General features: G+C 44.5%; 1 protein-coding gene across 2 annotated transcripts in view; it reads right to left on the bottom strand.

The window, feature by feature from the left end:
• The window catches only part of LOC126529843 (cell adhesion molecule Dscam1-like), a 1,068,543-nt gene that overhangs the window by 783,272 nt on the left and 258,073 nt on the right, over positions 1-27,198 (bottom strand). For both annotated transcript variants that reach the window (XM_055070116.2, XM_055070117.2), the window contains exon 4: positions 242-459. In XM_055070116.2, coding sequence (XP_054926091.1) covers positions 242-459 — 218 coding nt within the window. The remainder of the gene's footprint in view (positions 1-241; positions 460-27,198) is intronic.

The following is a 27,198-nucleotide window of genomic DNA, read 5'->3' as shown; positions in this document are numbered from 1 at the left end:
TGGTAAAAATGAATCCGACGTCCCCCACTACGGCGTGTCTCCTAATAAAATCGTGGTTGCCACACGTAATACCCTATAAATAAATTTTTTTAACATATATGGATAAAGGTCGGCGAGAAGTTGCATCACACATCTTGCTCGTGAGACGCCATGGGCATAGCTTGCGTGGCCTGCTATCATTGATCTTTTAGGGTTTATAAGCTGCCATCCGTGCTTGATCGAAAGTGCAGAGTCCACATACCTGGCAGTGGATCCAGGCGCCCGTGGTGTTGAGGTAGACCACCCGGCTGGGAGGTTCCTGCACGAAGGCTGGCCCCGTCTGTTCACCATTTGACGGCTCGGCACGCGCCCTGCGTAGGGGCTCGTCTCGCTTCTCCGGGGCCGCCGATGGCGACAGGAGTCGCTGGTGGGCGCGGTGAGAGTGCATTCCGCCGCTCTCCATGGAGCAGCCGGTGTCGCCTGCAGAGGCAGCAACGAGGTCTATAAAGCACGAAAGAGGACGAGAAAATATTTCACGCAATTGGAGAAGCTGTTTTTCTTTTATGAAAGGGGGAAAGTGCGAAACATTCGCCGCTTGCGGAATTGCTCAAGTTAGCTGACTCTTCAAGTGAACTCCCAGATTATAGCTACAACATCTGCAGACTTCATTCACGATCGACAATGGTGATTACATTTAAGTAAAACGTTTTGTGCAGTTATTTCCTCCTGAAAAAGGAACGTGGAACGTTTAAATATTGGATGTTCTTTGCGTGGAAAACCTCTGACGCACCTACTCATTTATTCATGTCTTAAATTAGTGACAGCTCCTTCAAATTCCGGCAATAAGAACTACAACGTAAAGGTAATTAGGTGCGCGTGCTGCTAGTAAGCTAACAATGTGAAGCAGATTCGCGCTACGCATACGGTAGCAGCGGTCCGCCTACTCCCTATTTATCTTACCCGCGCTCAAATAAACACTTAGATACATATACGCGTTTGCACATTGGCACTGCGCACATATCCACGTGACTCCCCATTGCACGCATAAAGATCCAAAGTACCTCACTGTAACGCCGGGTAGCAACCTGTCGTTACATTTATCGTACTGCCTAGCGCGGAGCAACCTACAGGAAGGTTGTCGCCTTCATGACGCCGGAAACGCGAATAGCCACCGTTTCTTCTAGACTTAGGGTGCCACATCGCTCCACGGCCATCCGCTTCTGCCACCTCACTCCGATTTTCACTTTCCGCTCTGTACCCGAGAATCCCGACAGAGTGGCGTCTATTGTTACAGACTACAAAGCAACCAGAAAGTAAGTTGTTGACGGGGCAAGCGCTGCACGGGAGTTTCTCTACAGAAGGTGTCGCGCCACTTCCCCACTTTTTCGTTCTTCCTGTGAGCCCGGTCAGTGGCTTATACAGGACTACACATGGCTGATGAAGCTCTGACGGCTCTGGCAAGGAATGCGTTCCTCCTTTGCAATTTTGCAAATTAGCCCTCTTCCTACAAAGGAGGGCTGCTCGTGTACACGGATGGCTCCGTGCTCTCCAATGGCTCCGCAGCGGCGGCATGTACCATCCCATCTGAGGGCAGGAGCAGGCAGTGCCGACTTCCTTTTCGCGCGAGCTCCACAGCAGCTGAGCTGGTGGGACTCCACCTGGCTGCAGACCTCCTGGCTGAGGACCCCCCGACAAAACCAGTGGCGCTGCTAAGTGACTCGCGACCGGCTCTCCAGGCACTCTCCGATCACCATCGACACGAAGTCACTGAGACCCTCCTGAGAGCAAAAATCTCGGCCCTCTCTGCAGTGAGGGTAGCCATCTCCTTCCACTGACTGCCTTCCCACGTAGGGATCACTGGAAATGAGGAGGCGGATGTCCTTGCTAAGGTCGCCCACCACCTGACCGTTCCACCCACCAGAGCAGTCGCAGCATCGGACTTCTCCAGGCAGGGACTCAAACAGCTGCTCACATCCATCCATCCGGACAGCAGGGTAGCTACCAACCGCGCCCCAAAACTCCTCCCTGAGAACGGCCTCTCGCGACGGGGCCGTTCCACACTCCTTCGTCTGCGCACGGGCTCCGTGTGGAAGGCAGCTAGGCTCCATGCCAAGGGACGCATCGCCTCGCCGGCCTGCAGAAGGTGCGGTGACGCCGAGACCCTCGAGCACCTACTCTGCACCTGTCCTGCATTAGCCCAGGAGCGCGCTCCAGTCACTGCCACCTACTGACGGTATGGACTCCCGGCTACCTCAGAGACACACCTGCTCTTCCCAGCCCGCTACCACCTCCCAGTACTGGCAAGCCTGCTTGAATATGTGTACTCAAACGGGCTCCTAGATCGCCAATAGACTTCGGCCTCGCACGGCCTCTGCCAGAGCGCCGGCCATCGCCCCTGGATGATGCTGACGTCTGCTGCCTGAAACCTACTCTCCCTTTCCCCTCTATCCTCTCATCTTTCTTTCCCCGCCCCCATTCCCCATTACGCTGCGCCGTGCTCCCATATGAGCTGCAGAACTGAGCGTATTTTCCCTCCCCCAGATCACGAAGAAGCGGGACACTTTTGATTCAGCGCGAAACTTAACACGGACAAAAGAAGGCACACATAAAAAGACGACATACAGCGCTTATATCTGCCTCCTTGTGTCCATGTTACGTTTCACACTGCATCAAGGGTGTTCCTGATGATTCAGCAACAAGTCAACATCGCACCCTTGTTGTCCATCCAGGAGGACCTGGACACGTCCAAACTAAAACCTGCGAACAAAAGCTCGGCTTCACCGCGTAAGTATCATTCGGCTTCACTACTCCGGTTTTTTTCATGTTGCACGACAGGTGACGCGACAAAACAGTGCGTTTTCGTACTCCCAAAGAGCTTCCCAAAATGACGTCGCCGTCCTCTAGAGCCTATGACTGACGAGAGCTCCCGACCTTAGCCTTACAAATTAGATGCAAATTCTCACCTAATGATGTCAGGCCTGTCCCTTGCCACTTCCTCAAGTGCATTCCTCTAGCTGTCGCAGGTCAAAAGCCAACAAACCGATGCTAAGTGCGTTCACAGCGATCCTCAGGTCATCGACAGAGAAGCACATGGAAGAAAATGTGTTGTGAAGAATGCGGCGTGGTTCAGTGCCCTATTTCTTGCTTTGAAGTGACCAAAGCGACGACATATTTTACTACGGTTGAAGCCAAGTTACTAGCGTGTACAGGAAATTTGTATTATCGCTCTATTTTAGTGCAAAGAACGAACCTCTTCAGCTAGCCTAACAATTTTGAAGCTCAGCATTTAAGCATTTATTAGCACAGCGGTTAGACGTCTTTTTTTGATGCATTAGTTAGCTGAGGGTACATCACGCACTTTCACGGGGCTATGTCTGTATGCTTGTATCTACGCATGTTTGTATCTGACCGTTGTCCCACCTACTTGAGTCACTGGGTAGTCCGTGGCCCGAATGGATAGCACATCACATAGGCATATTTACCGGTAGCGGTGGGGCAGAGGGGGCACTTGCTCACCCCCCCCCCCCTTTTTAGATGCGGGCGCTGTTGGCTGGAAAATGCAACACTATAACACCCCACTCCACATTTTCTGTGTGAATGCATTAGCTACGTGAGGAATGCTTTTATTTATTACGAATCCTCTGGTTGGGCAGTGAGAATTGTTTTTCGTGCCTCACCGCGAAGAACAGTAGCAGACGACGAACGGAATGCACCATACATGCTGTCACCCGCCGTGGTTGCTCAGTGGCTATGGTGTTGGGCTGCTGAGCACGAGTTCGCGAGATCGAATCCCGGCTACGGTGGCCGCATTTCGATGGGGGCGAAATGCGAAAACACCCGTGTACTTAGATTGAGGTGCACATTAAAGAATCCCAGGTGGTCGAAATTTGCTGAGTCCTCCACTACAGCGTGCCTCATAATCAGAAAGTGGTTTTGGCACGTAAAACCCCATATTTTAATACATGCTGGCATTGAGGAGAAGGCTAGCACTGGGGATTTCCCACCGTAATAAATTTCGCGTTGCGCTTCATGCATCATGCCCAGTCTTTTGTGACTACATAATCATATTTGAGAGCCCAAAGTTAGCTTGCCATATTTAACCTAAGGGCGAGGGATTTTAAAGCAGTATAATCAACCGCGCTGAACGACGGCGTGGATTACGGAATGATATTGTTGAATTATCGAACACTGGAACTATTGAATCTATATCTGGAGTCATCGTTCTTACATTCTACCAAATTTTAAGAAAATCAGCTGTGGCAGATTGCATAATTTTTCAGAAGCGTAGATTTTTGGCCCAGTTGGTGCATCATGCGGCGTCGTTGAGCGGAAATACGGGCGGGACGAAACGGAGTGGACAGGACAGACGCTAATTGTTTACCTTGAGCTGGAATATTCGAAGCGGCGAACATTACTTGCACGACAAATCGAAACACATACCTAAATAATTAACAGCAGTTCACTAATCAACTTCATAATTAATTACTTTACGGCACCTATGGCCCTTTACAAATTTTAGCCAGTGAGTTTGCAAGAGGTATCCACTTGAAATGAATTTGCAGGAGGGCACCACTTTCCAGGTATTTATTACCAATGTATGGAACCAAATACGTACGTGGCCGTTTCAATTGCTTTTGTGCTCCAATGCATAAAAGAGCGTTTTGTTAAAGAAGTAAGCAAAGTGACAGTGTATTCTTACGGCCAGTTTGAGGACGCATTCCTCCAAACTCCTGTCATACTGGAAATTCATTCCAGGTGTTACGCCTTGCAAACTCCTTGGCTACAGTTCGTAAATTTCAATATGTGAAATAAATAATTAATGAAAAAGTTAATTTGTCATTTTCTGCTGCTTTCTTGAACATGTGCTTTGATTCCTTCTGCAAGTAATTCACGCCTGTCTGAACAACCCAGCTCAATGACTAGAATTTTGTTGTCTGCAACAAAGATTTTTTTATAATTCTGCAAAAATTAAAAATTAGCATCACTTATAGGATATCACAGCTAACGCTAGTCAATCTATTCAACTAAAAACATTAAGAGGACATGGTGTACGATACAGTCTTAAGACCTACGTTGTTCGGTCTTCAGAACTCTGACAATCAAGATTTTAATTATGTATCTTGCCCCGTGTTTCATAAATATTTTTTCCCCTCGAACAGATTGGCTGCCGTTTGCTGTGACACACGGTATATGTCCACAAGCTGTATAATTTCATCGTGTATTCGCCACTTATCCTATATATGTTTGTGAAAACTACCTTCAGAAATGTCGACAGTTGGGCGAGTTGGTCTTTGCGTGAGCGGTTGTCCTGCGCCGTCCTTCTACTTTATTGTGTCGTGTTTTTGTTTTGCATTTCATGCGCTAAGGAAAAACGCACACTCGAACGGGGAGAGCCAATACAATACCTTTACAACACTGCCTCGTACTTTTTTCGATCGGCATGTTTCACTTCTGACATTTCTTCATTTCATTTTTAGTAGGTTGTTTCAACATAAGAGTTCCCTGGCAGAAGCAAAAAGGTAGAGACTAAACAGCTTCAGGCAATGGAGAACGTTTTTGGTAATATAAAACGAACGTATGAACTGTTAGGTTACTTACGTGCTTTTAAGAGATTTACTAAATACCTGCTTTATCCCGTCGTCTATGGGTTTTACAGGGCATTTATTTGATTTTCCTGGTTTCCTCGGCCAACTATCCGAGGCACGGCGTTTATATATTGTCGTTTGTATTTCGTCGTTTATATTTCATCGGCATTTATATTTCGTCGCAGTATATTTCGTCTTAGTGACGAGCTACAAACATTTAATCTGTGTGGGTTCATTGCAGTCTTTGTAGACAGTTACTTATTCAAGCGTTCCAAGTTGTCATACGACCGGTACCTAAAGGTGTTTTCCGGACAACTAAAAAAACTGTACGAGGTACGAACTTCACATTCCGTTAAAGTAGGGCGAATTTTTTGCGTAATCTGTTGTGACACTATACCGTACTTTCTTTAAATGTAACGTTGTAAATAATTACTGTACCCTCGTTTTCCCCAAATTTTCGTTTGTCATACGAGGCTCACAGTTTGTTTCTCCGGAGTGTTCGGTTAGCTAAACAGGGGCGCTATAACGTAAAGCCATTCCAAACTTTTCTATTCCAATTCTACAGTCAGCCTTCCGCTATTGGTCAAAAACTTTTTTGAACCACCCCCGCTTCGCCTGTCTGTCAAGCGGCGTCATGAAAACCGCGATAGCTCCCCATCGGATATGACGCGTACACACTCATTATGCATGACTGGACCGAACAAAAGAAACATAGTTATTTGTGATTTGACGCCGTTTCGACATTAGGTCTCGGCTACTGGTCGAAAGTTTTTGGGCTACACCCACTTCACCTGCCTGCCACGCGATGTCACAAAACCGCGAAAACTCACCGCGTCAAAGTGACGTGTACGCGTTAAAGATGCATTAATATGCCGAACAAAACTGGATTCTTTTCTGAATAGCCGCAGGCTGCCCCGTTCCAAAAGTAATAAAAGATGGCTTCCACCGATCGCTTGGCCACTAGCTACTTGCACCTGCCCGAGAGCATGGGTGTGTTTGCGTACAATAAAACTTTTTTGAGTGGCCGTGTAACGTTATCGAGCACTTTCGGCATGTTTATGACCTCACTCTGCCAACTCTTCTTTGCTAAGGATCGGTTTTAGCGGCATTCTTAACCTTCCGTTGCCTGACGCCGCGATTTTCGACCAGCCACATGAAGCCATGTAAGGGAAAGCGGACCAATCACAGACGCCGGCACAACCCTCTTCATGCGGTCATAGATTTTCAGTGCACTAGCTCGGACCCTTTGAATCCTTCTCCACTTGAGCGTGCTCCTCGCCGCATGTCAGCCAATTAGATAAGACAAGCCGCTCTGCGTAGGCAATGTGATTTGTTTTTAAAAGCAAACAAAAGTGACGTATAACTGAGAAGAGCGTTTGATTAGTCTGTTCAGAAAACCGTGCGGGCCACCGCCCGATGCTTGCGTCGGCGGTTACGCAAATTTTACATCAGGAGATTGTAATAAAAACATATTGGAATAGTTTTACGACATAGGGCCCCAGGACACCTTGTTCATATTTGTGGATAATTAAGGGCGCGCTAATGTGCAGGCAACGTTCCACAAAGGTAGGCTTTTACGATAGGTTACGCATGCTATATGGACCGGAGCGTTATGAGCGCGTTGTACAAGCGGCGTGAAACTTGTGCTGCTGCCCTGGCGTATAATGACAATTACAACCGACGTGAAATATTTGCTAACATAGGGGAAACGCCACGGAAAGTTTCTGTGCAATGTCAAATTCGTGTTCAGTGGCATACCAACTATTTCTAGAGTGGGGAGGGGGGGGGGAGGCGCAAACCGCAGGTGATCTGACCTCTCGCGCTCCCTCTGTATATGTGTATATATATATATATATATATATATATATATATATATATATATATATATATATATATATTGGAAATTACTGTTGCCATAAATGAAATAGCCTGGAAATGCTTCTGTCAGTTCTATTTATATCTACCAGACAGGCACCTATTAATCAATCACACATGGTAAACCTGGAGGGCCCTAAAAATGATCTGAATTTGCATTTATCTCTTGCAACTATATAATATCTCAAGATGATACAGGGACAAAAGGCAATGAGTGCCCGTCGGGGGTCTCGGATCCTGCCGAGTACTTACAGCGCGCATAAAAGATGCACATTTGCTGCAAAGAATTTGAATAATTGAAGAATGAATTGTACTTGCTGTTTGCGTCTACAGCATGCATTTATGTTTAGGTGATATTATTGTCGAGGTTATATCTATAAATATACATAAAGGTAAGTTACTTGCAATATTCACAAAAATAATTGACTCGCCATTCCGGCCCTGCGACTGTGGATGTCCAGTGAATCTGTTGGAAACCACCCCTACAACTGCTGATGATGGTATATATGCAACGCATTATATTGCTTCACAACGCACCCCTTATAGAATAACTCTAATAAGTAGGTTTGGTTTCGTTGAGTTCACAGTTCTTTCAGGGCAACGGGAGAAATTTTGTTCGCAACACACATTCATAAAACTCCAGAAAGCTTACATGGGTAATTCACTACAAATGTCAGAATTAGAACCCTATCTTCGAAGTTTACCTCCATATTGCCCATAACGTGCCCTTTATTGTTGCCAAATATACGGGTACTTCGACTTCAGAAGACTTTTCAGTACCAACTACGCAGAATGGAAAGAAACTCTGGGGTAGCACGTCCGAAATTAGGAGATCAGGAGGGAAGGTTAAATTAGACTACGAGAAATTTAAAGTCGATAACGAGCTTCTTGAGTGGGATGACGCTGGAAATAAGAGGAACCCCGCAGGTAACGGCCTCAGCGCAGCAAACAAGCACCGAAACAATGAACTCGAACTAGTGCGCAAGAACTTGTTCAATGTTTAAACCTGAACGCACGGAGCATAGCAAATAAATCGGAAGGTATAGAAAATATAATAATAACGCACAAACCCCATACATCAATTATAACCGAAACTTGATTACACTTCGAAATCGGCGATCACGAAGTAACGCGACCAGGCTACCCAATCCACTGAAAAAGCAGGTCTAGAAGTGGCGGATTTGCCATACTGTTAAGAGAAACACTGCAAGCCACTAGGTTGCCTGACATGTCTGGTATTGAGTCTGCAGTTATTAAAGTCTGCTTGGATGAGCTCAATCTAATTGTAGGAGCAATTTACAGGCTTTCTAATGCAGATAACACAATCTTTGATAAACTGAACTGCTTTCTATGTGAGTATAAAAAGTATTCATCCAACTTACTATTAGGGGACGATTTTAATATTTCATCGTTCGAGTGATCCAAAGATTTCCAGGAAGCATTGTCAAATTTTTTAGAGGCTTTTGCTGACATCACTCTTTTCCATGACTTAACTCAGCTGGTCAGGCAACCTACGCACATTCTAAATGGCACCGCTTCTATCTGTGATTCATCTTACGTTTCTGCTGAACTGCTCCGTCGTGATGAAGAGGTGCCGGTCATCGAAGGAATATCTGATCACAATATGGTATGCTACGCCGTCACGAAATGCAAGAAACGAAAGCGTTGCGAACCTCACACGTGCCCATGACATCGGGATTTTCAATGAGCTGGATGGCTCCTTTTGCGATTCCCGTTATGAGCGCTATCGACAGTTTACGGTTGTTCTTCAAAAATCTTCTTGTAACATGTGTAAATGAATATGTGCCAAGTAGTTGAAAAATTGTGCACAACACTAAACCCTGGATCACCAAAGAAAGTGTGCGCCTCAAACGGAAAACGAAACAAATAACAGGTCTAGCAACGCCCCTCGGAGGCTAATGTTCTAAAGAAGCTCACTAGCATGCGTGAACAGCTTAAGGCATGTATACAAAGTGAAAGACATAACTACCACAATATAACGGTGAAAAATTTTCTTCTTTCAAGAAGGGTGCAGGACTGGGCTTGTTGATAAAACTTGCTTTAAAGCTTCAATAACAGCTCAGGCACAGCAGTGGGAACAGAAGAGAGAGCAGAGCGCTATCTTCCAACAGTTTATTTTCTTTTCAGAATGCATAGCAACGGACGCGCTAACTGACAAGGTGGTCAGATACCTCGGTCTATCGATGCCACGTTGAATTTTGAATTTGCTTTGTTTGACAAATGATGTTTGACAACTGATGTTTGACAAATGAAGAGGCATTCAGGAACAACAATATTATATGAACCAGGCCGATTACCTCTGGCATCTGAAACTGACCCTGCTGCCGATTACGATGACCACGTGCCTGGCATGCCCACTCGAAACTTCCTTCATTTTTCTCCATTATCAAGCTGATGCTGCCTCGCTGTACGGTTGCCATGGTGTTTTATCGCGCCACTCCATTCTATTAAATTTCTCTGTTCGACGTGTACTATCATTTCAGTGCTCGGTCTCCTCTGCGTGACTCTGCTCGCAATTACCTGCCGTTACATTAAATTACCTCATCTAAAGCAGTGGATGGCCACACTCCGTTCACCTCGCCTGTTTGCTATATTCTCCGTATTATGCAATTTATTTTAGAAATTTTGAAGGGACGAATGGCATATGAGGCTCGGAAAATAGGTATGGGTGCAAAAATTAGTGCCCTTCAAATATATTGAGTGGTAGATATGCGAAAGCACTGACCGATGGTTTTTTTTTTTTTTTTTTTTTTTGTGGAGCTCCTTATATTGACTTTTGGTCGGCTATCTTCTACTTTGTTGTAGCGCAGGTAGAGCAACCCAGACATATAGAAGGCTCACGAAACGATCCACAGGGTTAATTTCAAACATCAGGTTTTCTTCCAGTTCTACTAGCAATACTTATAGCACTCAAAGCGTCATAGAACACATGTGCGTTGCTAGGTAAGCACTAACAAAACCACAGAACCGTAAACACACTCTTAAGGCCATAGCGATTGTTACAGTACATTTATTAATTGTGGTTGAAGATATTCGAGTGCTTTATTTGATAAAGAAATCGATGGTTAAGTGACGCATGCGACAGGAAAAGCTGCTATGTTTCAAGATTCCACAACGAATAGCGACATTTCGCACTGCCTACAATAATTCTTTCTTTTCCTTTAATATAGGTTTGCAGTTGCCTCTGTGTCGGTGAACGGCAAGGAAACCAGGAAACTGCTAGCCGCCTCGTTTTTTTCTTTATTTTGTTAATGTTCTATTGTAAACAGTGAATTTTGCACCTCCCGATTAGAATAATGTACTTTTTCCACAAGCGATGGGGATGCGGTTTAAAAAAATAAATTATGGAAATTCACTGGCTACCACGATATGATTATGAGGCACGCCGTATTGAGGGACTCCTGAATAATTCGGACCCCATGGGGCTCTTTGACGTGCACCTAAAATTAGGTACACGTGGGTTTTGGCATTTCTCCCCCATCGAAATGCGGCTGCCGTGGCCGGGATTTGATCTGGCGCTCTCGTGCTTAGCAGCCCGACACCATAGCCGCCAAGCAACCACGCCGGGTCTGGGGACGCATTCAAAGGTGGCGCATTCAATGACTTCGTTCTTATGAATTTTTTATTACGTCAATGCATGTGATGCCCCACCACATGCTACGAAATTTTATTGGTGATTTCGACGAGCGTACAGGTAAACTAGTCAATTTTTTTGGTAAAGCTAGAAATTTCGACAATAAATATACTTCGTCACTTTTCTACTGCTAATTACAAGGACCCGTGATGTAATAATGTAACACCAAACGGCAGACATTGCCGTGACTTTTTTGTTCTCTCAAGGGGAAATAGTAGGCACGTAGGGTACATCAACGAGTTTAGTCATTTTCTCCACATACACCGAATGAAAGTTTCTTACACCTTTCATGTGCTCAACAATTGCACTCGACATTATTCATATCATTTTTAACGCAAACACGTTGCAAATTGTTAGAATGGAGTGTTTTTATGATTACCTAATTTTGTATTTAGGTCAAGCAAATTAAACGCAATTACGCAAGTCAATTATAACATCGAAACTTCAGTCAAATAATATTTATTCACAATATGGGCTTCTGAGTAAACTGAAACAATAACATTAACATTGCGTTTCGCTTCAAAATAACATTTTCAACATCACGTCCAATACGAGGGCAATTTGGCGCTGAAAATGTTTTGCTCAGAAAGATATTTTCCAGCTAACGTATTTTTCTTTTAGTTCAGTAGAGCTATTGGACGATTTACAACTGAGAAAATTCTTGCAACAAGTATGTTTTTCTAGTGTAATAGATAATGTTCCATTTCTTCGCAAAAACAGTGTTTTCCAGAAAAAGGTCGCCACGCTATAGCGGCGTAACAATCCTCAATGTGATGATAGTGACATTTGTTATGTGCGCATTAAAATGCTAGATATACATAAACACCTACAAATGAAAAATTAAGCAGTGAGTTGTTACAAACTCCTAGACGTTCCCATTACAAGTAACCGCTCCTGCACCACGTATCCCTCGGTGTTGTCGACAACGGTTGCTTTTACATTCGTCGGGACAGCTTAGTGACTACGTTGTCGCGCTGCTGGGCTCGAGGTGGCGGGTTCTATGCCGGCCATGGCGGCCACATGTCAACGGGGCTGCAATGCGAACACGCTCGTATACTTAGATTCAGATCCAGGTTAAACACACCCACGTGGTCTAACTTAATCACGAGTGCTCCACCCTCATAATCACATTGTTATTTTGAGGCGCAATATGTAAAACTTATTTTAATTTCTTTAACGTTTCTGACTATTATTTGTGACTCATATGCTGAGAAGTCCAATACGCTGCGGGACTATAGCACTGGAGCGATGAAAACTTAATGTATTCATTTGAATTTTTCTATACAAATAATGCTGCACGCTTAATCGTGCCTGTAACAAAAATGCCACGGAATGAGCGCGACATCTATAGACTCGGCCAACCATCCTGAACACATCTTTGTGAAAATGTCCGACTGGGACTTTTTCATCGCTCAATTCGTCATGACTTTCCGAACGACAAAATAGATTTCCCTCATCATCACCCGCAAACTCGGTTTGGTCACGATGTGCGAACTCCGTCGCGCACAGCTAACGCGATTTTTCAACCAGTCGTCTTAGGAATATATCCTAAGAGGGCAATTATCCATGTACGTGCATTTTACTTACTTTCTTTCCACCATATATTAGATACGTTTTATGCCTTTAGTTACTTTGCAGAACTTGCTTGTATATGTATAGATGTCCTCTTTATCGTACTTGTTGATACTCACAGTTCTGTGTTTTTTTTCGCCCACTTTTTTATACCATTGTTTTCAGTCATGACTGCAGTAAATGCTTTTTGTTATAGTTACAACCCTGTCGCGCATTTCAGTTGCTTTTGTATTCTCGCAATACCACTGTCCGGGGTAATGCGTCAGCGACTGAGACCATTGTAAAACAAAAAATAAATATCGCGTGATATTGAGGCCTGTTATAAATGTGATGGCGCGAAGGAATGAAACGAGCACGGGAAGGACACAAAATACGTCGGCGACCACACGCCACTGATTGCGGTGTGTATGTTGCGCCTTCAACTGGTGGCTCCATCTTGCTTGTTTCTTCTTTTTCTTCGCCGTATCGTTCGTATTCTAAATAAATATTGCTGCCCTATTGAATCACGATTATTACAAGAGTTGATGGGATTGCATTGCGTAGCTCAGCCAATTTACTATACACCGCGTGTTACTCCTTTGCGGGTTTCTTTTTTTCCAAAGCGACTGTAATCACTCCTCTATGCCATGCAATTTGGTTATGAGGGTAACATACACAAACAAATGCCGTGGCTGTGCCTGCAGTGCGCCGCCGCCTGCAAATATTTTTCACTCGCTCCTGGTAACGACCATCACGCAGTGCATTTTTGGGCTCTTTCTTGGCATTCATTCGCCCGAAGCACACGCAGTGGCGAGGCAGCGGAGCGCAGGTCGCGTATCCCTCGTTTACCTTTTCTTTCTTTCGCGTGTTTTTCTAGGGGAGAAAGACGCCGCACGCGCTTGGTTTACACTTCCCTGTTACGCTTTCTATTCCCGCTCTCTCAAGAACAGCAGCTCGGAAACAAATAGCGAAAAAGAAGGCAGTAAACGACTCGCGCTACAGGCAGCTCACGCAGCCAGCTCGACTTCGCATGCCCCTGATGAGTGTTCTGCGCGCGTCAAGGCCCGCACACATGCACTCAGATACGATGCACCCGCTCGGCGTTTTGCGATGCTCGTGATGCCTGTCCACGCAAGCAAGCCCTCGGTGCGACTGTTCTATAAGGAGATGAAAAGTGCATCGCATCCTAGAAACGGCAGCACTGGAGGCGCTCGTAGCTGAAGCCCGGTAAATATTTGTGCAATGACCACTCCAGAGGAACAATACTCACGAGTTGTGTCATGCGGCTACTAAGGCTGTGCTTCCTGAACCGCAGGAAGCGGTTCTTTGGTGTCGGAGCCACGAGCGTCAATTGCTAAAGCCGGCTGTGATTTCAACCTTTAATGATGACATTGCCATACGCGTTTATGTAAATATGTAATGCTGCTACCGGAGTCACGCAAGGCTTAACCTCGTACTTCACTACTTACCACTTGACCTCGTATCAGCGCGGCTGTAAGAAAACGGCATGGACGTCTTTCCGATAATATACGTTTAGCGAATGTCGTCATAAATTTAGCCTTAGCCACGCTAGCAAAAAGCGCCTCTCACTTTGTCATTTTGTCATGTCATGCGTTTATATTGCTAAACGACCGCCCATATTTCAGAAAAGGTTTTCCGAAAATTGGTAACAATGCAAATGTAAGGGCGTTGTCGAATTCTCATAGGTTTTGTCAAAAGAAGGAATTCCATTTCTATATTGCATGAGTAATACCCCCGTAACACGGCAAATCTAATATCATTTCCAACAAATTATATTTGTTTAGTGTCATTAGCACAGTGCGCTGTCACACGGCGAAAGGTAATGTCGTTTGAAAATGTTGACAATGACGATAGTAAAAAAAAAAAAAAAGAGACGCAAATATAGCCTCAAACACACTTTTGTACAATAATTATTTTCCAATATGCTAAATTCCACTAGAATATGCGATCGTCCCTGTCATACCGTAGTGCTCGATCACTAACTTGTAGACATTGCCAACAAAGTCGAGTCAAGCCAAGCCAAAGATAAAGCAGGCAACATGGCGAAAAGCACGAAGGGCGCGTCCGCTACCTCTGCTAAGTGGAACGAGAACGACGGTTGCATGTCATCGCCGTTCTGACGTTCATGTGGGCTCCTAATATTCTCAATCTTGGGGCGTGCCACAGGAAAACACGCGCAAGCTCTTACGTCCAGTCAATCGAAGTGGCCGCGGTCGATGCTCCGGTGCGAACCAACACGACTGCGGCAGCGAAAGCTAAAGACGGAAGTCTAGTCATTGAATTGAGAGTAGCTTTCTGTAATTGCGCACGTGATGGACTTCAATGTCGTTAAAGTAATAATTAGGTAATAAAATTATTAGAATAATAGGTTTCTTTTGTTAAAAAAAAAACAAGCATGTACTTTTTGCGAAACACCGGTAGACTCGTGGTGTCGAGGTACCGGTGTTTCGGTTACATTCGGTTGCAAAACGAATTGGAATGTGTTTGGGAAACTCATTCGTTCATAAATGTCATTTTCGACGAATTTCATTACCTTAGCAAACAAATAGCATTATCAGCGAATAACACTCGCTGTAATGACATTAAACTTGCCGTGTAACAAGGGTATAAGTCCGATGCCTTCCTCCACTACTGGAAGGTGACACTTTAGGAGTGGTACGTAGTAAATGTTCTTGCACGCCACGGTAGCCCAGTGGTCATGACTCAGCTCCAGTTCACGGGTTCGATCCGGAGGGCTACGTACCAGTGGGGGCGAAATTCAGAAAGTCTACGTACTTGTAAGTGGACGTTAAACAACCCCAGGTGGTCAAAATTATTCTGCAGCTTCCCGCTACGGCGTTCCTCATAATTAATTCATGGTATTGGCGCTTTAAGCCCCAGAACTTAGAGTTCAGTAGGTTCGGCGTTTCGAGAATTAATCCAACACTTTCCTTGCAGGGCTTTGAAGAGATGCTTCTTTCATTGCAGCCAGCTTTGGAAAACGGATTGCATGTTTTGTAGAAACAGCTCGCCGCTATTTCGTTTGGCTGTTTCCAAGATACAAAACAACTGCGTCGAATCTCATCGTTTGTACAATATTTCATGCCTTCAAATTTCGCTAGTTTCAGTGACACGCAACAGATCAAGTTAGGATCCGTTCAACTTTTTCTCTCCTAGCTCAAGTGTTAACGTCTCCAAGTCATTGCGCCTGTGCTTTCACTTTTTGAAGAAAGTAAGAAAAGGGCAAGATTTACCACTTAATCGACGCAATAGCAGCGTCAAAAAGAGAGCCGGGGTGCTTTTATCGGTGCTTGCTGCTGTCAGCTTATCACGTCGGTAGCTGCCGATCGCGTCGGCACGTTTCATCAATCAAACTCCTGGACGCTCGCTGAGCGTGAAGCAAAGGCCTTTTCCTTTTTTTGGTGTCTTATCGGCGGCATGTAATCGACATGCGCAAAATAACGTAGTCGAGAAAAAAGATTGAATTTTATTTTCGTTTTAGATCAGTTGCAGTTCATGTATCACTCTCGGAACTTATTGGTTTCCACTGAGTTCCGAGCGATATTCATCGTATTCGCGTTTCTATGCAAGCACTCTTACTGTGCAGTATTTCATAAATAAATGAACTTCATTTCAGCGCGTAATAGTAATGGGGTGTTCTGTGACGAAGCGCTACATAGCTTGACGTGCTGGGTGGTCCATTTTTCGACAGTAAATGTGGCAATAAAACAGCAGGAACTAGGTTGTGACATCCAGTAATGCAACATATTGTCACGTCGTAGAGACGATAAAGAACACAGTAGCAATATTATGAATGACGAAATTAACTTTTAGTGGGCGAACACGTGCCCACAAAAACAGGCTACACTTAAAGCACAACGATAGTCGGCGATCGTCGAAATCTGATCTGCCGGTCAAACGCGTCGGCTTTTATACACGAACCATCGAAAGTTCCAGAGTAATCGCGGGTGCCCGCGTGTCTTCCAGAAATTTCTACACCATTTGCGTCGCGCATACGTGCAATCGGATTACACAAGGTTCGGTGACAACAGACAGCGGATAGAACCATCGATAACATTCCAGAAACTTCCGATAAATGCAGCGCGTGCCACGCTGAGCGATAAGATTGGTTAGATGGTGAAGAGCGCTCACCCGAAAAAGATAAACAAGTCCACGTCAATGCCCTCCTCTCAAAAATCGTCGTCCCGATGCTACAAACATAACAAGAGAGCGAAACACAAAAGGACACTTATCAAAGAAACAAAGTCCAAAGTAACACATTCCCAAAAAAGAAAGTCCCAAGGTCAGCTACGCAAAGTCCCAAAGTTCATTAGCGCTGGTAGAACGGCTTAAGTCGCATAACGTGGACTATATCAGGTCGTGAGCAGCGCCACTGTGATAGCGAAATGCCGTCTGGTACGGCCTAATAGTCGAGTGTGCCAATGCGTCGGATGATCTTGCATGGTCCGAAACAGCGGCGTAAAAGCTTCTCGCTAAGTCATCGTCGGCGTATCGGGGCCCAAACCCAAACACTGTCATCGGGCTAGTACTCGACCTAGCGTCGTCGAACGTTGTAGTGTCAGCTGTCGGTACTCTGCCGGTTCTTTTATCGGCAGGCGGGCGAGCTGTCGGGCTTCTTCGGCGCTCCGGATAGGTGGCTCGCTCGGCGCGCTCGAGATAGCATGGCGTCGAGAGTCTTTGTCGAATCTCTACCGTGAAATGCGCTCACCCGAAAAATATAAACAAGTCCACGCTTCAATATTCATTAAACAAAGAAACAATATACACCATTATCGAAACATGCTCACTGAAACTCAAATGAAAGGTTCGTCATAAAACAAGAGCGACAAATCAGTATGTAAAATGGATATATTTCATCTGGCAAGGTACCTCACGGATACACCGCCACTTTCAGTGTAGTGGGGAAGTAGTGCGGCGATGCAGTGTAGTGCACCATCTTGAATTCATAATTTAAAACAAAAATGTTCACATTACTGCACTCTACGAAACAACAGGTGACAACAGGTGTGGTCAGTGCCACAGAAACTCGAAGACTTAGACTAATGAGGCCTTTGTGAATTCACTTTATGCTTTATCTTAGACTTGTACCATAGGGAGAGTCATCGATGAGATTCCGCAAATTTGGCTTCAGCGGAAAGCTGGTAGCCCCTCGATTTGTTGTGAATTGCCTTTACCGCTGTCATGAGCTCTCTTGTTCTTGAGACCCTTCTTCCGACTACGCACAGTGTATGAAGCTTTGTAATGGATCTGATCTAGCAATTTTGAATTAGTAGGAAGAATAAAAAAAATGGGATTAGTGACAGCAGTAGTTTTAAGACCTATTTAATAAAGTGCGTGTCGTGCAGCTTCCAATCATAAACCATGGACTTGATTTCTGGTTGAATAAGTATTGCTTTAATTTTGACCTTTTCGGCGATATGATGTTGCTTTTGTATTGTATAAGCTAATGTAATGTAGAAGCGTACTCTTCTAATGTATGACGTTTTCATATTAGCTTTGCGGGCAAGCTGGTTTATAGCAACATATATCATTCATCAGTATAATCAACATTATATCTTTAATTGAAGCTGAGATTGAAGATAACTGAAGATGATCCTCAGTGCAAATGAATAAAGGATCCTTTTTTGATACTGACAGTGTTATCTGCATACAGGTTAAGCAGGAATTAGTGAACGCGTTGGCCTGCGGCAACCAACATTTCAATTTTGATGACTTTGAGCAATAACCGTGAACGCATAAACATCCTGCTGAGTTCGATCAGTTTGGACCGCAGGAGGCTTACTCTCCTAATGCCTTTGCTAGGGGAGTGTCCGGAAATACATTCGAAAAAAAAAACACCTACGATATATAAACTGCTTCTTAAATATTTACTTCCCTAATAAACATTTAGTGAAAAGTGAAGCAGCACTCACTGTAGAATATTGCAGAAATATATTCATGAGCACAATCTTCGAAGAGGAGCATGCTGCCACAAATTATCTCAAATGAGAGTTTCACTTGATCATAACTTGCTAATCTTACTTGTAGGTAACGACTTAAATGTAAGAATAACTTGAACTCAACTGCTTTGTTAGTAGTTCTACAACTGAGCAATTACTTTTTTGTTTTTTTTTTACTTATAAACGCTCACCGTAATTCAATGACGCTTCTGGCCTTTACAGCTCCGTACTTATGGAACCATTGTGCTCATAATCTTATATATTCCATTTACGCTATATTGAAATCTATTGCTATTATCGCACTCATTGATAAAGCGAAGTTGTAATGTCTAGTTGATTCCACGGTAGTGTGAAAACTAGACAAAAGGAAAGAGTTCTCAAGCTTATTCGGTGTTTTTTGTTCTTTAAGGAGCCACATGCTGTAATGGTTCGATGTTGGAGTAGTGATGAACTACACGTCGGGGTAGCAGCGGGCACGCAGAATAGCGTCAGGACAACTGCACAGCAGCGAAATTTGTTCCGCAGTGAGTTTCTCAAACAAGGATGCATTTTAGGGCACGATGAGGAAACAAAATAGTACTTAGGACAACAAAGAGCGTAAAAGGGGTTGTTAATTTTCTGCTGAAAGAAGCCACTGTAGAAGTAGACATTCGTCTGTTCTATCGGGTCCCTCAACGGGAAATGTGTGTCTGTGTCAGCTCATGTAGTGACCTTTCAGCATTTATTGGACGTGTCTGCCGACGATTGTATGAATTTGTTGCTTTCTTTAAAATGTAGTTTCATGTGTTTTAATGACGTCGTGTATGTTCAATGCCAAAAATGGACATTGGTTGTTGTGTCGCTTATGCGTCGAGCGACATATCTTTGGCGACTGTTGAACGTCAAGTGCCGTTGCTTTTGATGAAAGGTGTTACCTTGAGGCATATTAACTTGCTTCAATATTATTATTGACTTACCAGTGATTTTACCTTTTACCAGTGTTTACTAACGATGTTTCAGCCACTTTTAGGTAACACGAGAATCGCATGCTTTTTACACATGAAATGTCTTCCCATGCTTCTGTTCAGATTTTTAGATGTTTGTTTCAGTTTTGAAAATTACCATTTGCCTAATTCACGATGCTTTGAGTTCGTACGCATTTTCCCACTGGCTGGCCACATTTCATAATGCTATGTTCGCCATATGAATGGCTGGCATTTGCTCGTAACAACAAACCTAGCGTAAGTACTTCGTTGTGAATACAGGTCCATGTCTGTAGGCAGAATACAGGACATGCCCTTAGAAAGATCTTCTGCCGCATGATTCCGCGCAGTTTATTTTGTTATATAGCCGTCCTATGTTTTAAGTCTACTCTTATGAAGTCGTGTTTTCACGCCATGCAGGCTGGTTTCGATAGCCAATTGGCGAGGTTAATTTCAGCCGGCTGTCCTAGCTCGCTTCTAGGAGCGGTTTCGAAATACCTCCTCGAAATAATAAAGGTGTCAAGTCGAAAAGGAGCAGCGTCGTTCAAAAGACAGAAACAGAGAACCAAACAAAGGCCAAGAGACGGACGTCCGACTTGTTGCCCTTCACGGCAGAGAGGGGCTGAGGAAACAAAAAAAAAAAGGAAGAAGGCCAAGGAAAGAGATAGTTCACTCTAATGGGCAGGGCGTGTACAATCGTCCTTTCAGGCCCGATGCTTTTGGAAAAGTCATGAGGTTTTTGGTTTGACGATGAATGAGGTCAAACACCCACGTCCTTTGCCTCTGCAAAAGGTCATTGTTCATTAGACTCAGTGCGCTCAGAGACGTCAGAGCAGGTGCCGTCGTAGAGGAGACGCTCACTAGCGTCCTCCGCTATAGTGGCAACACATAGGGGAGTCAGCCATTTCTACCGCATTGAGGTAGGAACATCAATTCGTGAAAGCTGCTCCCAGTCGTAGGTCGGAATGCAGCGTAGTGTCATACCAGGAGAGGTTTTATCGTAACCGCAGCTGCATTGATGGATCGAGCATGCACAAACGATGACCGCAATACTCTGGGGTCTTCCAACGAGCCAGCGTGATGTAGCAATCAATTCGTTCAAGTTCCCTGGCTGCATCCGTTCTTGATCGTCCAAGAAGCGCGCAATCTTGCATGAGTGCCGCGCGTTCATAAGCCAAAAGCAATTCGCAAATAGGTCATTGTGCCAGTTAATTTGTCGCGAAACGCAAGTTGGCTCCGCTGTATCCATGCACCAGCCGCGTTCAGAACAACGTCGGACGCAGAATAAGGACGCAAGACTACACGCGAAGTAAATGACTGGCGTAGCGTACACTACGCAGTACCCCTATCGCGGGAACGTACCTATGTAACGGTCCAACTGGAGGTTCTCTCAATGACCGAACATGGCCGTATGAACTATCATCAAAGAACAAACATACGCGATACAAACATACCTGCGTGCATTGCATCGCCTATAAACGTAAAACATTTCCTTGTGAAATGGAGATAATCCCGGCCACGGCGGCCGCATTTCGATGGGGGCAATACGCGAAAACACCCGTGTACTTATCTTTAGGTGCTCGTTAAAAAACCCCAAGTGGTCCCAATTTCTGCAGTCTCCCACTACGGCGTGCCTCATAATTAGATCATGATTTTGGCACGTACACCCCGTAATTTATTTTAAAGACTTGTACTCGTCGTATTTCATTATGTCACTGTTAGCCGCATGAACGAGTGACGAACAGATGCAAGGCGGCCTCGAAGCCATAAACAGCTGCTGCCCATTTTTAACATTGAATTCCATTTTGCATTCTTTTCTTTTATCATGCGCAGCAATGAGTGGTGATTTCAGCGATAACAGTGACGCGGCAGCATCCGAGCTGCGAGGCACGTTCTAACAATGACGAAGCTCGAAAAAAAAATTCTTAGGAATTCGGCCCATGAATACATACTGTTCGGTGTAGAGAGCTTCATTCAAGAAGCTTACGAGCTTCTGGAAAAGTATGGCGCGGCAGTTTTGCAAAATAAATGTGGCTGTTTCTAAAGCCATACACGTGCAATATTTGCAGTATGGCACTAATGGGCGCTCTCCCAACATCTGTAGCAGGCTATGTGTGCTCCTGCGTTGTCAGCTGTTTTGCATTGGGCTGAAGATACGTGTTTTCACGTCTTGATTGTGTATGGAGTCCATACCGAAGAACGTTCCTTGTTCGTTAGCATTTATAGCACTGCTTCCTTGACCTTAGATCAGAAAACTATCTATTACGCGAAGGAACGTAGCATCTCTATTCAAAAGCTTTGAAGGCTGCCGTATTGCTTACATTTGCCTGTCATTCAACGTATAGAAGGAATCGCCACTATTACTTTTCAAAATACACTCTACAACGAAAGGACATTGTGCATATTCAAGGGCGAATGTCGAAGCATCAGAAAACGATTGTAAGGCTTCCAAGACAACAAGTGAAGACCCTCAACCCAGTTTAGGTGCTTAATTGACTGAGATGCCAATATCTTGCAGGTACTAAATAAGGCACTCGCTGCATTATACATTCGACATGAGGACCTTGGGCGTGCCCAAGCGTTTTTGTAGCCATTTTATTTTCGCACACAAACATTTACATAACTTTGCCACCTTAATTGACGCTCCGTCGTAGAGCAACATGAAAAATCGTCATATGTATTCCTTCCAAAGCGATCCCATTGTTAGTAAATTAATTTCTGGATCGTCTATGTGATTTTTTTCTTCATTCTCTGGATAGTTGCAACACATCTTTTGTGTGTTATTATGATTCTGTAAAGTTTATTGCCATCAACCCATTAAGACGTCCTCGTTTCTTTCTGTGTTCCCTGTCCTGCTTCGCGCTGCACCAAATAGATTAATTTACGACTCGGTCCATTCCGACTGTCCAAGCAGAAATTCTTACAGTGCAGCAAAGAATGAACATCAAAAGAGTTAAATTATTTTTCTAGATCATTATAATTATCATCATCATCAGCCTGGCTACGTCCACTGCAGGGCAACTGCATCTCCCATACTTCTTCAACTACCCCGGTCACGTGCTAATTGTGACCATGTTGTCCCTGCAAACTTCTTAATCTCATCCGTCCACCTAACTTCCTGCCGCCTCCTGCTACGCTTCCCTTCCCTTGGAATCCAGTCCGTAACCCTAAATGACCATCGGTTATCTTCCCTCTTCATTACGCGCCCTGCCCGTGCCCATTTCTTTTTCTTGATTTCAACTAAGATGTCGTTACCTCGCGTTTATTCCCTCACCCAATCTGCTCTTTTCTTATCTGTTAACGTTACACCTATCATTCTTCTTTCGATAGCTCGTTTCGTCGTCCTCAATTTCAGTAGAATCCTCTTCTTAAGCCTCAAGCTTTCTGCCCCGTAGATGAGTACTGGTAAGACACAGCTGTTATACACTTTTCTCATGAGGGATAATGGAAGCCTGATGTTCATGATCTGAGAATGCCTGCCAAACGCACCCCAGCCCATTCTTATTATTGATTATTTCAGTCTCATGATCCGTATCCGCGGTCACTACCTGCCCTAAGTAGATGTATTCCCTTACTACTTCCAGTGCCTCGCTACCTAACGTAAACTGCTGTTCTCTTTCGAGACTGTTAAACATTATTTCCGTTTCCTGCAGATTAATTTTTAGACCCACTCTTATGCTTTGCCTCTCCAGTTCAGTGAGCATGCATTGCAATTGGTCCCCTGAGTTACTGAGCAAGGCAATATCATCAGCGAATCGCAAGTTACTAAGGTATTCTCCATTAACTTTTATCCCCAATTCTTCCCAATCCACGTCTCTGAATACCTCCTGTAAACACGCTGTGAATAACATTGGAGAGATCGTATCTCCCTGCCTGACGCCTTTCTTTATTGGGATTTTGGTGCTTTGTTTATGGAGGACTACGGTGGCTGTGGAGCCGCTATAGATATTTTCAGTATTTTTTTAATTTTTTTTTAATTATGGGGTTTTACGTGCCAAAACCACTTTCTGATTATGAGGCACGCCGTAGTGGAGGGCTCCGGAAATTTCGACCGTTGGGGTTCTTTAACGTGCACCTAAATCTAAGTACGCGGGTGTTTTCGCATTTCGCCCCCATCAGTATTTTTACATACGGGTCGTCTACACCCTGATTCCGTAATGCATCCATGACTGCTGAAGTTTCGACAGAATCAAACGCTTTCTCGTAATCAATGACAGCTATACAGAAAGGTTGGTTATATTCCGCACATTTCTCCATGACCTGATTGAAAGTGCGAATATGGTGTATTGTTGGGTAGCCTTTACGAAATCCTGCCTCATCCTTTGGTTGACAGAAATCTAAGGTGCTCCTGATTCTATTTGCGATTACCTTAGTAAATACTTTGTAGACAACGGACAGCAATATGATGGGTCTATAATTTTTCAAGTCTTTGGCGTCCCCATTCTTATGGATTAAGATTATGTTGGCATTCTTCCAAGATTCCGGTACGCTCGCGGTCATGAGGCTGCGTCTACGTACATGGTGGCTAGTTTTTCTAGAACAATCTGCCCACTATCCTTCAACAAATCTGCTGTTACCTGATCCTCCCCAGCTGCCAACTCTTTTGCATAGCTCCAAAGGCTTTCTTTACTTCTTCCGTCGTTACTTGCGGGATGTCAAATTCCTCTAGACTATTCCCTCTTCCATTATCTTCGAGGGTGCAACTGGTACTGCATAAACCTCTGTAGAACTCCTCAGCCACCTGACAAAGCCGGCAATTTAATTGCCGGCTTTGTCTCTTAACGCATACATCTGATTCTTGCCTATTTGTAGTTTTTTCTTCACTTCTTTTAGGCTTCCTCCGTTCCTGAAAGCATGCTCAGTTATATTCATATTATACTTTCTTATGTCAGCTATGTTACGCTTGTTGATTACCTTGGAAAGTTCTTACCGTTCTATTCTAGCTGTAGGGTTTGAGGGTTCATACATTGGTATTTCTTAATCAGATCTTTCGTCTCCTGTGATAGCTTACCGGTATCCTGTGTAAAGAAGTTACCATCGACTTGTATTGCACACTCCTTAATGATGCTCATAAGACTGTCGTTCATTGCTTCAACACCAAGCTCCTCTTTCTGAGTTAAATCCGAATACCTGTTCTGTAGCTTGATCTGGAGTTCCTCTATTTTCCCTCTTACCGTTAACTCATTGATCGGCTTCTTATGCACCAGTTTCTTCCGTTCCCTCCTCAGGTCTAGGCTAATTCGAGTTCTTAGGTTCCTATGGTCACTGCAGCGCACCTTGTCGAACACGTCCACATCTTGTATGATGCAAGGGATAGCGCAGAGTATGAAGTCTATTTCATTTCTATTTTCTATTTCTATTTCATTTCAGGTTCAGGTTCCAATGGTGTCCTGTCCGGACCCAGAGATTCTTAGCACCCTCTCCTGCGTCACAAGTCTGACCGCCACCGTGGTCTGTTGCTTCGCAGCTGCTGGGGACTGAGGGCCGGGGTTTGATTGTCGTATTCATATAGCAGGTTGTGGCCAAGTACTGCACCAGGGTGGCCAATCCTGCTCGGTGTTTCCCAGAAATAGCGAAATGTTCAATAATGGACCCTTCACATTTGCGCAAAAAGCACCACGGTAAGCACATAAATATTTTGAGGCATAGCAAAGAGTCCTTTCAAAATGCATTTATTGTGTGGGCTATAGATACATGGTGTAACCGAGCGAAGAAGAAGCGGGAAAGGTGATTCCGAAGACGAAGAAGCGGGGGGCTGAGATGAGCTGAAATAAACAGTGATGGCCACCTTGTCGGTCTTGTTACCTGTTCGACGGGAGTCACCATCGAGAAGAAGAAGATGGAAGCACTCAGTCTGACCGCTGAATGACTGTGTAAATTAGAGCACTAAAGTGTAACCTATCCTATCCTACCTGTTCTGTTACACATGGAACAAATTACCGAATGATGTTGCACTGTGTAATGATGTTAAAACATTTTTAGGGCATTTTTGAGCGAAATTACCAATTGTACTTAATGCCACTTATAAATATTGAAATAAGAATTGATATACCCAAATGTACTTTCTTGCTTGCTTGTGTTCTGCTGAGTTGTGCTAATAGTATGTCTATTATACGATAGCATTTTTGGTTGTATTTGTGCTCAAATTCATAACACCTTTATTTGTGCCCAACACAGCAACTCCTGTTTTGGTATGCATGCCAACAGTATTGATAGATGAATAAAAATAAAAATTATTGCATTTCGCAGCTTTTTCCCTTATTCATGTTTCTACCACTTTTCTCATAATTTTGCTGCAATAAGTTGTCTGCTATTTTCGTTTTCTTGGCTGTCCAGCAGGCGGATTGATACTGAAAGAGCATGGCACATTTATTTACGATAATCCTTTTGCTATGAATTGTTAAAAGTACAATATCAAAAAGGATACAGTTATACTTCCTCATTAACACTAGGCATGATTGTTGCGCATAGTTACAGCTTGAAATATAATGAATATGAATTTAAATAAAACTAAGAAAAAGCGAAACACCTTTGCACGCTTGTCGTTGCATTATATAAACAGCGGCACAAACGCCCGAATGGAATCGCTCGATTTATGCAACGTTACTGGTCACAAAACGAAAATAATAATAGAAACGAAAAGAAATAATGCCCTCCGAGATTCGGCAGTGGCGTGCGGCGACCATCTTGGGGGCTGGTGCGTTTCGCCGATTCCGCTAGGTGCGCTGAGAGCCAAAATCAGCCATATAGGCCTACGGGAGTGTCCACTCTTTACGTTTACTATATTACTCTATGCCGCTACTGGCCTGTGGTCCCTTCTTACTTCCCTCGCCGGTACGGGTGTGCGGCCAACAAATGACGTGGAAGATATAAGAATCAGCTCTCGAAAGTATCAAGCGGAAGCGAGCAAACGCTTTGCAGAAACTGCAGAGGTATGCGATGCGTAATGATGAGCCAAGAGGCGAAGCGACGGGCCCTCTGCATTTATCTGGGATGACGTGAGTTCCTTCGGGCTTTGCGCCATTTGTAGGGGTGAAATTCTTCTCATTGTATTAGACAATGGATAGCTTATGCCGCACGTTTACACAAAAAATTTACCGCCCTTCCACTACTGTGAAGAGGGGTGCAAGCGAATCTCTGGATCCGCAGCTCTTCGTTGACGTAATGCCTCGGCTTAGCGCTCCCTCACGGCGAGGTCGGCACGTCGACGACGAGCCCTTTCTCGAGCGAGTTTCCGGCGGCGTTCACGAAATGCCGCCTGTTCTTCGTACGAACGCACGACGTGCAGCCCGCTCCCGCAGCCATTCCTTCAACGCAGCCTGCTCTTTGGCAGAACGAACCAAACGCAGCCTCCCCATCTGACTGCCAGGCCTGAACTGGCGGGAAACGGCGGGCACAGAACAGATATATACGCTTAGAGAAAGGAAACTGTACCTTCCGCAGTGCAACGGGAATAAGAGTAGCGGTGGCGTTGTGAACTAAAGTATGAGACTTAGAGATGGCGCAAGCAAAATGAAAACTAATATCATCATTACTACGCAATGAGCAATATGGCCGCTACGATAGCGGCTGGTGGGGCTGGTCGCGCTGCTCGCTCGCTGGTTTTCGGCGCCTTGTTACCGCTTTCGGGG

This window comes from Dermacentor andersoni, chromosome 5 (genome assembly GCF_023375885.2).
Source record: "Dermacentor andersoni chromosome 5, qqDerAnde1_hic_scaffold, whole genome shotgun sequence".
In the NCBI taxonomy this organism is placed as follows: domain Eukaryota; kingdom Metazoa; phylum Arthropoda; class Arachnida; order Ixodida; family Ixodidae; genus Dermacentor; species Dermacentor andersoni.
The sequence above is the reverse complement of the archived record's forward strand: the minus strand, read 5'-3'. Positions and strand labels throughout refer to the sequence as shown.